Raw genomic sequence first — 14,544 nt, forward strand, 5'->3', positions numbered from 1 at the left:
TGACTTGAATTGCAGGATGCTAAACTGCAGATTATTGAAAACCTGAAAAATGTAAGATTAACATAAATATTATGCACTAATAATAAAATTAAACCTTTGATAGATAGATAGATAAATCAATCAAAAGTGCATGGAAGACAGAAAACATGAAAAATTAAATTAATCAAAGAACACTCTCCAAATTGATGAGTTTTCTCATTGAAGTAGTATTATGTTATAAATTAATTGCTCATATTTTTCTCATCTTAATTAATTATACCAAAATAAAAATATATATGTAAACTCACACATATTGAGCAAAAAATAAATTCATAAACTAAAACTAACATCAATGTATAAAAGAGACGCTGTTACATTGTACATCAACTTTAATATCTCACAAAAATGAAAATAAAATCGCAGACAGATAAACACATACTGAACAAAAATTAAATTAATAAATTAAAACTAATATATATCAATGTGTAACAAAAGACACTTTTTTTGCAACCTATTAAATTTAACGTTTCACCTAGAATTTAACACAACATATATATGATTTATTACGTGGTCAACATTTAACACGTACGAGAGGATTAATAATTCTCAATCTTAATAATTAGAATACGGTAGATAAAGCACGCACGTTTAACCTATGTTCCCACTTCTCAGTTAATTAAGATGACTCGAAATTCAAAGAATGTCACTTTCAACCATTGGTTGCCAAGGGTTAGTAATTAAGTACTTAATAAATTATATTATGCATGAGCAATGCATTCCTAATTGTTTAATGAAAAGTGATCACGGTGGTTTTACTTCTAATGAAAGCTTCATCCACCTAATTAACTCGCCTTTCAGTATAAACATAACATCAAACATTTAAAACTGCAAAATCATATATTTTGCACTAAGCATTTCCAAAAACGTCATACATATGTCTTTTCTAAGATCCACCATGTCAAATGATCATTCTAAATTAACCTTTGATGAGCTCAGATGGGTGATTAACATCCGCAAAACTCTTGAAGAAGAGGTTGAGGAGGATGGTGAATTTGCTGTGTCCATCTTCAGCGTGCCAAAGCTCCTTATGGCAAGTGATCCAGACTCTTATGTCCCTCAACAGGTTGCAATTGGTCCCTACCATTATTGGCGTCCAGAGCTATATGAGATGCAAAGGTACAAGATTGCTGCAGCAAAAAGATTCCAGAAACACCAACAAAGCTGCAAGTTAGAGAATCTAGTTGACCAGTTGAACAAGTTGGAGCAAAGGGTTCGAGCATGCTACCACAAGTTCTTGGACTTCAACGGGGAAACGTTGGTGTGGATGATGACAGTTGATGCCGCATTCTTGCTTGAGTTCCTTCAAGTTTTTGCCATGCAAGAAGGAGCAAAGGTACAAAGGGTTTCCTCCAGCATGTCTCATTTGGTGGACTATGCTGGGAAGAAATCAGCTCATAATGCAATTTTGAGGGACATTGTAATGCTTGAGAATCAAATCCCATTGTTTGTGCTGAGAAAGATGCTGGACCTCAAATTCTCATCACTTGAAGCTGCAGATGACATGCTCAGCTTGATGTTCATAGGGCTGTTCAAAGAGATTTCTCCTTTCAAGATGATGGAGGAGTATCCAAACATTGATGTCTCGGAGAGTGTGCATTTGCTAGATTTCTTGTATGATCTGATAGTACCCAAATTAGAACAACAGCCAGACACAATTGAAGTTGAGCTTCAACAAGAAGAACAAAAGGAAGGAAATAATGAAGAAGCAACCTCAGACTCCAGCCATGTTAAGCAATTCTTATGTGAAGTATGGAAGCTGCTTTCAAAACTAAACAAAGGACCAGTGAAGATGGTCAAAAAGGTAATTGTGTCTAAACCTCTCAAAGTCTTTGTTCAGTTGCCTTGGAAAATCGTGTCCAACCTTCCAGGACTTAAGGTTCTGAAGCAACCTCTTGAACATTTCTTATTCTCTCAAGAAAAAGCAGATGAAAAGGGAGAAAGTGTGAATTCAAGCTCTAATACTCTCATGAAAAAACCACCCTCAGTGGAGGAAATCACTATTCCTTCTGTCACAGAACTCTTGAATTGTGGTATTCGTTTGGTACCTACTAAGGGAAGCATATCAAACATCAGTTTTGACGTGAAAACAAGCACGTTTTACCTTCCCACAATTGGTTTGGATGTTAACACTGAAGTTTTCCTGAGAAATTTGGTTGCATATGAAGCATCAGTTGCATCGGGGCCATTGGTTATAACCCGTTACACTGAGTTGATGAACGGGATTATAGACTCGGAGGAAGATGCAAAGGTTCTCAGAGAAAAAGGGATCATTCTGAACCACTTGAAGAGTGATAAAGAAGTGGCTAACCTGTGGAATGGGATGAGCAAGTCCTTGAGATTATCAAGGGTGCCATTATTGGATAAGGTCATTGAAGATGTTAACAAGTATTACAATGGTAGAACGAAGGTCAAAATTTGGAAATTCATGAAGGTTTATGTGTTCAGTTCTTGGCAGTTTTTGACATTCCTAGCTGCCATATGCCTCTTGCTCTTGATGGCTTTGCAAGCTTTCTGCTCTGTCTACACTTGTAGTCGCTTTTTCCGATCTGCACTAGATTCCCAGTGATTGATATGCATGATGTCAAGTATTCATAAATGGAGTCTATTTTGTATGTGATAACCCAAATTCACGATGCGGTGTTGGTTGCTACTGAAACGTATCTTTTGTGATGATGAAGCTGATTCGTCTTGTTTCAATATTTAAAGTTATCTCAAGTTTATGATTATGTTATCTTGTTTTTTAAATTCTGTATTTTGTATCTTTCTGATCTGCAGAATTTTTTATATGTATGTTCTTGTTGTAATTGACAACTTGATCTGTTTAATAAACTTGGCCAACCACTACCCAAGTTAGACTTCAGTTATTTACTTATGGCGTTTGCAATGAAGGAATATTCCTTTCATTACCTAAAAACCCCGAACCCAAATTAAAATTAATGTTAGATTGATAAGTTTATCATTTTTCTAAATTAAATTTCTACATCAAACAGTACTGATGCGTAAGCAAGCAACGATAATGACATAAGTTAATGGTTTTTTACCCACATGCATTAATGTGGGGAAGCATAATGAGTAATTAATATAGATTATTTCCAATGGTTAAGTGCTTGTGATCAATATGTGGCTGCCTATTTGTCGGATTTGAGAAATATTTTACTACAATCATTTTATATGCACAGACTAAAATAGAAACTATTTTGTATGCTTCTCTCTATCAAGTTAAGATAATCTAATTTAAGTGTAAATAAATTCTGAATAATAAATTAATCTTATAGTCAATTTAAATTAAAGTTTTACGTGAATATTTCAGAATTTTATCAGAAAGTTATACCATGATTAAGATGGTTTAATTAAAAAAAAAAAGATAATCCATTTTTCCTTCCTCATGATAATAAACCTTGTTTTGGTTGAGTAAAAAAAGTTATTACAGGCCACAAACTATTATGACGTTGTGTTAGCGACTTTTCTTATCAAATTGTAGAGATTTGAGGTGCAATTAATTAGTTTAATTTTCGAATCATACAATTTGTAAATTTATAACCTAATACTGAACTAATAAATTTATAACCTAATACTGAAGAATAGTTTATAACAGTTATTTGTAGTCACTTTAGTCTACAAATACCTGAACATGAATTAAATGGTCAATTGAATTAAAATAGTACTTGTAAATAGTTATCGATTAAATTTCACACAGGCATCAATAGCTAGAGCTAGAGCTGAACTGATCGCACTCAGTTTCTTTTCTTTTTTTTTTTGAAACAACACTTTTTGTGTTGTATACCTATAATCTATAATTTATAGCAATAATAAAAAGATATGATCCTTATTTGGTCTCTACTTTATTTAGACATTTTTATCCTTAATTTAATTGCTAGTATTACAAACCACTGCTATTTTATATCAACCTCTCGTAACGTACAGTAACATTAATAAAGAAACTCCACCAACTATATATGTAACATTGTGGAGAAGTTCTGGCTGCTGGATCAGTTTTGCTTTCCAATGGTTATGAACCGCGATTGTCAAAGGTCGGTCAACGCTTGGAAGAAAAAAGATAATGCTGGTAACAGTTACTTTGATGGTGTTATCTAGGTCTGCTCAAGAATTGTGAATCTCAGCTCCACCAACTCTCTAGCCTTTGCTCATAGATTAGCTAATAGAGCTGCACATTTTTTGTCTCATTTTGCTTTTGAGTGTAAAAACTAAATAGAGCTACAGATAGTGTAAGGCTTTTTGCCATTTCTTCGTGAACGAAATATCGCACTTCAAAAATATATGTAACAAACCCAATTCTAAAGAATAAAAAATTAAATGCGAACATATCTGTCTTTCCTCTAGTATATATATTCATGACAGCCATAAAGTTAATTATTTGACCCCACAATATATCGTTTACTCAAAATTAACTTGTATGAAAGAAAAGCTAAGAAAATAAAATCTCTTTATCGATTTGTTTGATAAGATTGCAAAATAAGTTTAATAATTAGTGATGATTGAATACCTGTAGATGTGCACATCAATTAATCATGTAAGCCGTTTTTCAAAAGAAAAATGGAATAAAGGTGAAGTTGTGACTATTTAATGAAAAAGCTATATCTTGATGCTTAGATGATTAACTAATTAAATAGTGAATACTTCACTCTAAGTTTCTCACCACATAATTCATTCACCGCACTAGTTAATTACTTTTTTAAGAAAATAAAAATTAATCTAGTTAGAATAAAACTCGTATTTTATAAGACTGTTTGTTATTTATGTGAGAAATTTATTAATAAATAATTGATAAATATTTCTTTAAATATTCTTTTGAATCTTAAAACTTGTTCTAATCTTAAAAAGTTCCAAAGATTTAACTCAACCAAACTTTCCTTGACCTAAAACAAAAAGTTTTTTGTTGGTGAGAAACTAAGATGCACATTTGTTGAAAAAAAAAGTTATGACACACATCAACCAAACCTAGTACTATTTTTTTCATTTTCTTAAAAAAATTCCATATATACTAATAAAAAAACAAACATTAAGTTTTGTCTTTATAGGTATTGACTTAATCTAACAAAAAATGTTAATTCTGTTGTTGCTATTGCACACAAAAAAATATTGTACATTGACACAAATAATAAGAACTATTAATTCCCTCTTTCTACTCTACTCTACTCTATCTATCTATATTCCCCATGCCATTTTATTTAAACTTTAACATTTTAGCTTTAAATAATACTATGATCAATCACTCATATTAATATAATCTTTTGTATCACTTAAAAAACATACCTTATCCCGTTCGATATGATCAAAGAATGAGAGATATTAGTGTTGATATCATCGCTCAAGTAGCAAACGCGCGGCATGATATATCAATCACAACATGTCTTCCAATAAAACATCCTTATTAATTTGCTCAGCCAATTATACAATTTTGCTCCTAGCCAAATGGTTGTGATCGTTGACATTTTAATTACCATTATTTAAAACTAAATATATATCTTGCCCTTATACAAAACGTAACCCAGACCAAGGGAAAAGCAGATATAGTTGAAATGTTCAATACTTTTTTAAAAGAAAGAAATAACATGAAAGTTGGAATGCTCATTATGGGTTATGTCATGAAATGGACCCATTAATTACGAGAATTATATATATCGACAACAAGCCAATACTTAAACTTTATCTAAAAGCAAGTGGCTGGTTACATATTTTACCAAAAAAATAAAAAGGCAAGTGGGAGGTTACATATTTCACCTTTTCTTCATGTCATCAAAGGAATCTTTCAATTAATAAAACTATTAAAACGAAAGTAAAGCTCAACGTGCAAACCAAACTTCACTTTTTCCCTTCATTCCACATACTGTTTCATTCCTGATGAAGTGATTGTACTTTGCTCGTTTTTCTCATTCATTGGCCATACTGTATATTATATATTGTACAAAAAGTAAGGTAAATTAAACCTACGTAACACTTAAGAGATCCACATTTCTAAGTTAAAGCGACTTAAAATTTCAAAGATCAATGCTAGTGCAACTTGCCGGTGAAGGGCAATGACTTTCAAGATTAAGCACGAGAAAAACAATTGTTTGAGGGGAATAAGTGAATCAAGTGATCAAATATAATTCGCATGGTTCTTGTATATAAATAACAATTTCATGTTATTATGCCAACAAAATATTAAAGCTTCATCTTCTTATGTCCTAAGTCCTCCCTCAGTACCTAAAGATAATTAATATTATCTAAAGATTAAACACTGCCATTATTTGCATTTAGGTTTTACATTGTTATCATACGTACATGTCTTCTCTGAAATCAGTTGTGTCTCTTGACTCTAAGTATAACTTTGATGAGCTCCAATGGGTCATCCAAATCCGTAGAACCCTTGAAGAAGAGCTTGGTGAAGATGATGAATTTCCCGTATCCATCTTCAGCGTCCCAAAGCTCCTTAGGGCTTGTGATCCAGCTTCTTATATTCCTCAACAAGTTGCACTTGGCCCTTACCATTATTGGCGTCCAGAACTGTATGAGATGCAGAGGTACAAGCTTGCAGCAGCAAAAAGATTCCAGAAACAATTACAAAGCCACAAGTTTGATAATATCATTGACCAATTGACCAAGTTGGAGCAAAGGATTCGAGCATGCCACCACAAGTTCTTGGATTTCAACGGGGAAACGTTGGTGTGGATGATGGCAGTTGATGCCTCATTCTTGCTTGAGTTCCTCCAAGTCTTTGATTGTGCCATTCAAGATGGAAAAAAAGAGCCTAAAGGGAAATCATATCATAATGCAATTTTGAGGGATATTGTAATGCTTGAGAATCAAATACCAATGTTTGTGTTGAGAAAGATGATGGAGTTCAAATTCTCATCACTAGAAGCTTCAGATCAGATGCTGAAATTGAAGTTTATAGGGCTGTTCAAAGAGATTTCTCCTTTCAAGATGATGGAGGAATATCCAAACATTCAAGTTTCAAAGAGTGCACATCTGCTAGATTTCCTATATCACATAATTGTCCCCAATATATTAGAACGCCAAGATACAATTGAAGTTGAGACTCAACAAGGAGATGAAGAAAAGGAAGGAAATGAAGAATCAAACGCTGACTCCAGCCAAGTTAAGCAACTCTTTAGTGAACTATGGAAGTTGCTTTCTAAATTAAACAAAGGACCAGTGAATATAATAAAAAAGTTACTTGTATCTAGACCTATGAAAGTCTTTGTTAAGCTGCCATGGAAAATCATAATCAACCTTCCAGGTATTAAAATTCTGAAACAACCTCTTGAGTACTTCTTTTGCTCTCAAAATGAAGGAGAAAATGAGAGTTCAATTAGATGGTCGAATACTCTCATGATCAACAAGCCACCCTCGGTGGAGGAAATCACTATTCCTTCCGTTACAGAACTCTTGAATGCTGGGGTTCGTTTCTTACCCACTATTGGAAGCATATCAAACATTAGTTTTAATGCGAAAACATGCACGTTTTACCTTCCCACAATAGGTTTGGATGTTAATACTAAAGTTTTCTTGAAAAATTTGGTTGCATATGAAGCATCAGTTGCATTAGGGCCCTTGGTTATAACCCGTTACACTGAGTTGATGAACGGGATTATAGACTCAGAGGAGGATGCAAAGGCTCTGAGAGAAAAAGGGATCATTCTGAACCACTTGAAGAGTGATAAAGAAGTGGCTAATCTGTGGAATGGGATGAGCAAGTCGTTGAGATTGTCAAGGGAACCATTGTTGGATAAAGTCATTGAAGATGTTAACAAATATTATAACGGTAGAATGAAGGTTAAAGTTGTCAAGTTCATGAAGGCTTACGTGTTTAGTTCATGGCAGATTTTCACATTCCTAGCTACCATCATGCTCTTACTCTTGACGACCTTGCAAGCCTTCTGCTCTGTTTATACCTGTAATCATACTTTTAGTGTTACTTCAGAGTGATTATGTCGATTTGCACATTATTTTTATTTGTCTCTTTTTTATAATAATGATATGCCAATATTTGTTATAGTATAAATATTTTATTGACCCTTTTTTTGTTTCTGTTTTAAATTTTTATCACACTATAAGTACATCTAGACTTAGAACTATATGTATATGAATCACAAAAATTTAAAACTTCTTATCATTTAGAAAAAGTCACATTACTCTGTGTGTTATTTTCTAATTAATCTTGACCATTTATAACTATATCTGAGGTTATTCAATATTTGTTTTTTTTTTTCAGTATCAACCTAAGAAATGCTTTCTAATTTCATACACTTCTTATAAATTAACCGGTCATGACTACGTTTTTTGTGTTATTGCATGGCTATCAATTTTGTATATATTTTATTCGTTGAAAGTGCAACATTAACTAACTTTAGAGGATTCCAATTCCGCAACCCGTAATACGTTTTCAGCTTTTCTAGATAAAATTTGAATATAAAATTAATTATTCCTGTGCATTCGACCAGGTTTAAAATGTTAAAACTTAAAAATGAAAATTTTAGATAAGATTCAATCTTTCCATAATTTTACTCATTTATGTTTTAGCAATGATTTTTATTTTACTTTTAGATATTGATTCCTATATAATCATTTGTATTTAAAACTGATCCTACATAGACACGACAAAATTGAAATCAGCCAAATCCCGTAGGTAAACGAATTAGAAAAAATATTTTTGTCCAATAAGAATGTATAAATTATTTTACAATAAGCATATTCTGATTTCAGTGAGCCTTTGGAATCTTACTCACCAAAAAAATTCCTCTAACAAAAAGAAAAATATTTTACAACAAACTAAAAAATAAAAGAAAAGAAAAGACATATATAATAAGATAATGGTATAATAAAAAAAATCATATATGAAAAGGATTATTAAAAAAATATTTTATAAATAGTGTGACTTGTCGACTTTTAAACTACAATTAGCACGGAAAATCCTATAGAAACGCATTCAAACAAATTGGCCGAAACCAGAATTTGAGTTTGGATTATATATGATACACTCCATGGATACTTGACTACTGAGAGAGATGCATAACAAGTGAAGAGAAATGACGTGATGTGTGATAAAAAGAAAAAAAAAATCAAATAAAATGGTGCTGGCTAGATTGATGCCGAAGAGAAACGATGTTGAAAGCACCGGTTACTACATCAGTGTGGGCTAGAAACGATGTTGAAAGCACAGGTTACTACATCGGTGCTGACTAGAAACGATGTTGAAAGCACATGCTATTACATCGTTACGGGAGAGAAACGATGTTGAAAGCACATGTTACTACATCGGTGCTGGCTTGAAACGATGTTCAAAGCACAGGCTATTACATCAGTACTGGAGAGAAACGATGTTGAAAGCACAGGTTACTACATCGGTGCTGGCAAGAAACGATGTTGAAAGTGCAGGTTACTATATCAGTACTAGCGTAGACACCTATAGAAATGAATGTAATTCTACAACGGTCAATTTTGGACCGTTGTTGAAAATTTGTAGTTCCAACAACGTTACATACAATAACGGTTAGCCACTCTTGTTGAATCTCATTTTTGACCGATGTTGAAAACCCGGTTTCTAGTAGTGGGAGCATATGAAACTAAACTCTCAAATTGAGAAGAAATGAATAAATTAAATAATATATAAGTGAAAAGTTGTATAAATCATGTTTCTTTCATCTAAAGACTCAAGACTAATGAATCTAGTTCTGCTTAATTCCAATAAAAAAAATGGGTTAAACGATCCCATCTTCAACAACCAATAGAATTTAGAAAATGGTTAAATTGGTTTTTTATCTCTTAATTTATTATTTTGATTTGATTTGGTTATCAAATTTTTTTGAACTCAATAGAGTCCTCTAATTTTTAAAAAGGATTCAATTTAATCCTTATTGTCACCTATTCCATCTAGCATCATCAAGTTTGTGCCCATATGTCCACTTAAGGGAGGGACACCATCTGCCATGTAAATTCCACCATTAACAATGTTGACAAAAATGAATGATAAAGACCAAATTGAATCATTTTTAAAAATTAGAAGATTAAATTAAAAAAAAAAGATTATATCAAACCAAAATAATAAATTAGGGGACAATTAATGCATTAACTATCATTTAATGCATCTTTCTTAATTTACAAGTATTTGAAAATATAAACATTTTTTGCATATAAATAGACACATGATTTTATTAAAAATGAGATTGTTTTATTACATTAAGAAGAGAATATGGTTTTAACAAATCTCAATAAGTAAAAAGATATATCACAACTTTCATTCAATTAACGCCACTCAAAAATTTACACACACACAAATATTTATATATAAGATCATATATAAAAGAATAATACAAATATATAAATTTTTTATGCAATTTTATTTCTTAAAATTTTTCTTCATTTTATTTTTCTTTCTCATTACATCACATTTTTGTCCTTTACTAATTGTTGACAGTGAATTATGCACTTGTTTCAGCAACCATAATCTTATAAATATTTGAGAAGGAAATTTTTTTTCTTTGAAGGTTCTCTATCCTTCCAATAGATTATTTACCATAGATCAATATGTTAAATTTTTAAGGTTAAATTTTATAATCTAAAATATATAATTATAAATATAATCGAACAAATTATAAGACATATTAAATAAGAAAAGATGTTATGAAAAGAAAAAGGGACACCGAAAGATGAAATGTGACTAAATTGTAAAAATAAAAAAATATTTGAAACTTTTTTCTTTAAATTTGTTTTACAACAAACTATCGTAAATAGAAAAAGAAATATATATATATATATATATATATATATATATATAATAAATGGTATAATAAAACAGAAAAAAATCATCTATGAAAAATATTATTAAAAAATATTTTTTAAATAGTATGACTTGTCACCTTTTAAACTATAAGCACGACAAATCCTATAAAAACACATTCAAGCAATCGGCCGATCCGATCGAAACCAGAATCTGAGTTTGGATTATATATAACACACTCCATGGATATATACTTGACAACAGAGAGACATATAACAAGTGCAGAGAAATAACTGACGTGATACGTGATATAAAGAAGAAGAAAAAGTCAAATAAAATGAAATAATGTACAAATCGACGTAATCATTCGGATGTATCACTAAAAGTATAATTACTAGTATAGACAGAGCAGAAGGCTTGCAAGGTCATCAAGAGCAAGAGCATGATGGTAGTAAGGAACGTTAAAATCTGCCATGAACCAAGCACATAAGCCTTGATGAACTTCACAACTTAAACCTTCATTCTACCGTTATAATACTTGTTAACATCTTCAATAACCTTATCCAGCAATGGTTCCCTTGACAATCTCAACAACTTGCTCATCCCACTCCACAGGTTAGCCACCTCTTTATCACTCTTCAAGTGGTTCAGAATAATCCCTTTTTCTCTGAGAATCTTTGCATCTTCATCCGAGTCTATAATCCCGTTCATCAACTCCGTGTAACGGGTTACAACCAAGGGACCTGATGCAACTGATGCTTCATATGCAACCAAATTTTTCAGGAAAACTTCAGTATTAGCATCCAAACCTATTGTGGGGAGGTAAAACGTGCATGTTTTCGCATCAAAAGTAATGTTTAATATGCTTCCGTTAGTAGGTAAAAAACGAACCCCCGAATTCAAGAGTTCTGTAACAGAAGGAACAGTGATTTCCTCCACCGAGGGTGGCTTGTTCTTGAGACTACTATTTGAGCTTGAATTCTCACTTTCTCCTCCATTTTGAGAGAAAAGGTACTCAAGAGGTTGCTTCAGAACCTTAAATCCTGGAAGGTTGGACACGGTTTTCCAAGGTAGCTTAGCAAATTAAGACTTTCATACGTCTAGATACAATTATTAACTTCACTGGCCCTTTGTTTAGTTTTGAAAGCCTCTTCCATAGTTCACTATAGAGTTGCTTAACTTGGCTGAAGTCAGCATTTGATTCTTCATTTCCTTCCTCTTCTTCTTCTCCTTGTTTAAACTCAACTTCAATTGTATCTTGGCCTTCTAATATATTGGGGACAATCATGTGATATAGGAAATCTAGCAGATGTGCACTCTTTGAGACTTGAATGGTTGGATATTCCTCCATCATCTTGAAAGGAGAAATCTCTTTGAACAGCCCTATAAACTTCAATTTCAGCATCTAATCTGAAGCTTCTAATGATGAGAATTTGAACTCCATCATCTTTCTCAACACAAACATTGGTATTTGATTCTCAAGCATTACAATATCCCTCAAAATTGCATTTTGATAAGATTTCCCTTCAGGTACTTTTGTTACATCTTGAATGGTACAAACTTCGAGAAACTCAAGCAAGAATGAGGCATCAATTGCCATCATCCACACCAACGTTTCCCCGTTGAAATCCAAGAACTTGTGGTAGCATGCTCGAACCCTTTGCTCCAACTTGGTCAATTGGTCAACGAGATTGTCTAACTTGAGGCTTTGCAACTGTTTCTGGAATCTTTTTGCTGCTGCAAGCTTGTACCTCTGCATCTCATACAGTTCTGGACGCCAATAATGGTAATTAAGGGCCAAGTGCAACTTGTTGAGGAATATAAGAAGCGGGATCACAAGCCCTAAGGAGCTTTGGGACGCTGAAGATGGATACGGGGAATTCACCATCTTCGTCAAGCTCTTCTTCAAGGGTTCTACGGATTTGGATGACCCATTGGAGCTCATCAAAGTTATACTTTGAGTCAAGAGACAACTGATTTCAGAGAAGACATGATATATGTATGATAATAATTAATGTAAAAACTAAACGCAAATAATGGCAGTGTTTAATCTTTAGATAATATTGATTATCTTTAGGTACTGAGGGAGGACTTAGGATTTAGGACATAAAAGAGGATGAAGCTTAATTTTGTTGGCATAATCCCATGAGCATTGTCATTTATATATAAGAACTATATGAATTATATTTTATATCACTTTCCCTCAATCGAATTAATAGTATGTTTGAATGGAGTAAATCAATAGGAAAATTTATTTTTTCAAGAAATTTAAAATGATTCATGATAAAATAGTTTGTTTGGATAGAGTATTTGAAAGAAGATTTAATTTTTGGTATTTTTATGAATCATTTTGATTGACTAAAATAGTGGAATTTCAAATTCTCTCAAAAAATATAGAATTTGAAATTCTTTTTTCGGAGATGCTCACTCTAACTCACGTTCTTGCTCACGACTTTTTCTCGCTCAACACTCACAATTACGGGTGACCAAAGTTTTTACCGCCGATATCGACATAAGTTGTTTTTCATTGATGTTGGTTGAGATTTTTTCGGTCAGAATTTTTTTATATGATGTCAACCAAAGCTATTTTTTGTCGATATCGGCTAAGATTTCTTTTAGATGATGTTGGTTAGGGTTATTTTCTAACTAACGTCAGTCATGAGAAATTTTTGCTAACGTCGGCCAAAGATTTTTTTTTTTGCCGTTATCCTCTAGGTTTTTTCAGTTCATGTTGACCAATGATTTTTTTTGTCGACGTTGACTAGATTTTTTTTACTAACATCGGTCATGACTAACTTTTGAGTAGACACCTGTTAGGGTTTTTTAGCCGACATCAGCTAGGTTTTTTTAGCCAACATCAGTCAAAGCTATTTTTTAGCCAATATCGGATAGGGTTATTTTTTAGCCGATGTTAGCTACGGTGTTTTGGCTGATGTCAACTAGACTTTTTTTGCCGACGTTAGTTAGAATTTTTTTGCTGACATCGGCTAGGGTTTTCTGGCTGACATCAGCCAAAGCTATTTCTTAACCACATTAGCTAAGTTTTTTAGTTGATGTTGGCTAGGGTTTTTTTTTGCTAACACCAACTAGGTATTTTTTCCTGACATCGGACATGACTATTTTTAGTCAACATCAACTAAGTTCTTAAAGTCGACATTTACTAGAGTTTTTTCAGTGGACATCAGTTAAAGTTATTTTTTAGCCAACATCAGCCAATGCTATTTTATAACCGATGTTGGGTAGGGTTTTTTGTCCGACATAGGTCAGGGCTATTTTTTAGCCAACTTTGACTAGGGATTTTTCAGCCGACATCGAGTAGGTTTTATTGGTCGGCATCGACCAAGCTATTTTTTAGTCGATATTGGGTAGATTTTTTTGTCAATGTCTACTAGGATTTTTTAGGCCGACGTTGGCTAAAAATAGCCTTGGTCAATGTCATTCGAAAAGACCTTAGCCGATGTCAGCCAAACAAATCCTAGCTGACGTTGGTAAAAAAATTTAGTCAACATAGGCTGAAAAATAGACTCAACCAACATTAGCCAAAACATATCCCCGACTGACGTCAACTGACAAATATTTCAGGCATACTTTTACAAAAAAATCCTATTTGATGTCAATCGAAGAATAGCTTTGGTTGATGTCGATTTTAAAATATCACTGATTGTGGCCAGGTAAAACAATCCTAGTTAAAATTATCAATATTTTGTATTTATAAATTATTAAAAATTGAAAATATTTTTTAATTAATATTTCAAAATTAGATTGTGTTTACTTTCTAAAAA

General features: G+C 32.5%; 3 protein-coding genes across 3 annotated transcripts; 2 read left to right on the plus strand and 1 right to left on the minus strand.

Annotated features, from left to right (window-relative positions):
* The first annotated feature begins 934 nt into the window (after positions 1 to 934).
* LOC114419256 (putative UPF0481 protein At3g02645) lies at positions 935 to 2,605 on the plus strand. Its single transcript, XM_028384890.1, has one exon. It carries the CDS (start codon positions 935 to 937, stop codon positions 2,603 to 2,605), a length of 1,671 nt encoding a protein of 556 aa, XP_028240691.1.
* A 3,719-nt stretch (positions 2,606 to 6,324) lies between these two features.
* On the plus strand, positions 6,325 to 7,971 carry LOC114419257 (putative UPF0481 protein At3g02645). The gene has a single exon (XM_028384891.1). It carries the CDS (start codon positions 6,325 to 6,327, stop codon positions 7,969 to 7,971), a length of 1,647 nt encoding a protein of 548 aa, XP_028240692.1.
* Positions 7,972 to 11,272: 3,301 nt separating this feature from the next.
* LOC114419261 (putative UPF0481 protein At3g02645) lies at positions 11,273 to 12,167 on the minus strand. The gene is made up of 2 exons (XM_028384897.1): positions 11,943 to 12,167; positions 11,273 to 11,836 (listed from the first exon to the last, which is right to left on the minus strand). The coding sequence occupies exons 1-2, from the start codon at positions 12,165 to 12,167 to the stop codon at positions 11,273 to 11,275; spliced, it is 789 nt and encodes a 262-aa protein (XP_028240698.1).
* Positions 12,168 to 14,544: the final 2,377 nt, after the last annotated feature.

The sequence above is a fragment of the Glycine soja genome, chromosome 7 (genome assembly GCF_004193775.1).
Source record: "Glycine soja cultivar W05 chromosome 7, ASM419377v2, whole genome shotgun sequence".
NCBI lineage: Eukaryota > Viridiplantae > Streptophyta > Magnoliopsida > Fabales > Fabaceae > Glycine > Glycine soja.

Excerpts from the sequence above, each read along its gene's own strand:
- LOC114419256 (XM_028384890.1), top strand. The coding sequence starts at position 935 with ATGTCAAATGATCATTCTAAATTAACCTTTGATGAGCTCAGATGGGTG.
- LOC114419257 (XM_028384891.1), top strand. The coding sequence starts at position 6,325 with ATGTCTTCTCTGAAATCAGTTGTGTCTCTTGACTCTAAGTATAACTTT.
- LOC114419261 (XM_028384897.1), bottom strand. The coding sequence starts at position 12,167 with ATGCTGAAATTGAAGTTTATAGGGCTGTTCAAAGAGATTTCTCCTTTC. Across the intron at positions 11,837-11,942 it reads CAAATGCTGACTTCAGCCAA|CTACCTTGGAAAACCGTGTC; the intron begins GTTAAGCAACTC and ends TAATTTGCTAAG.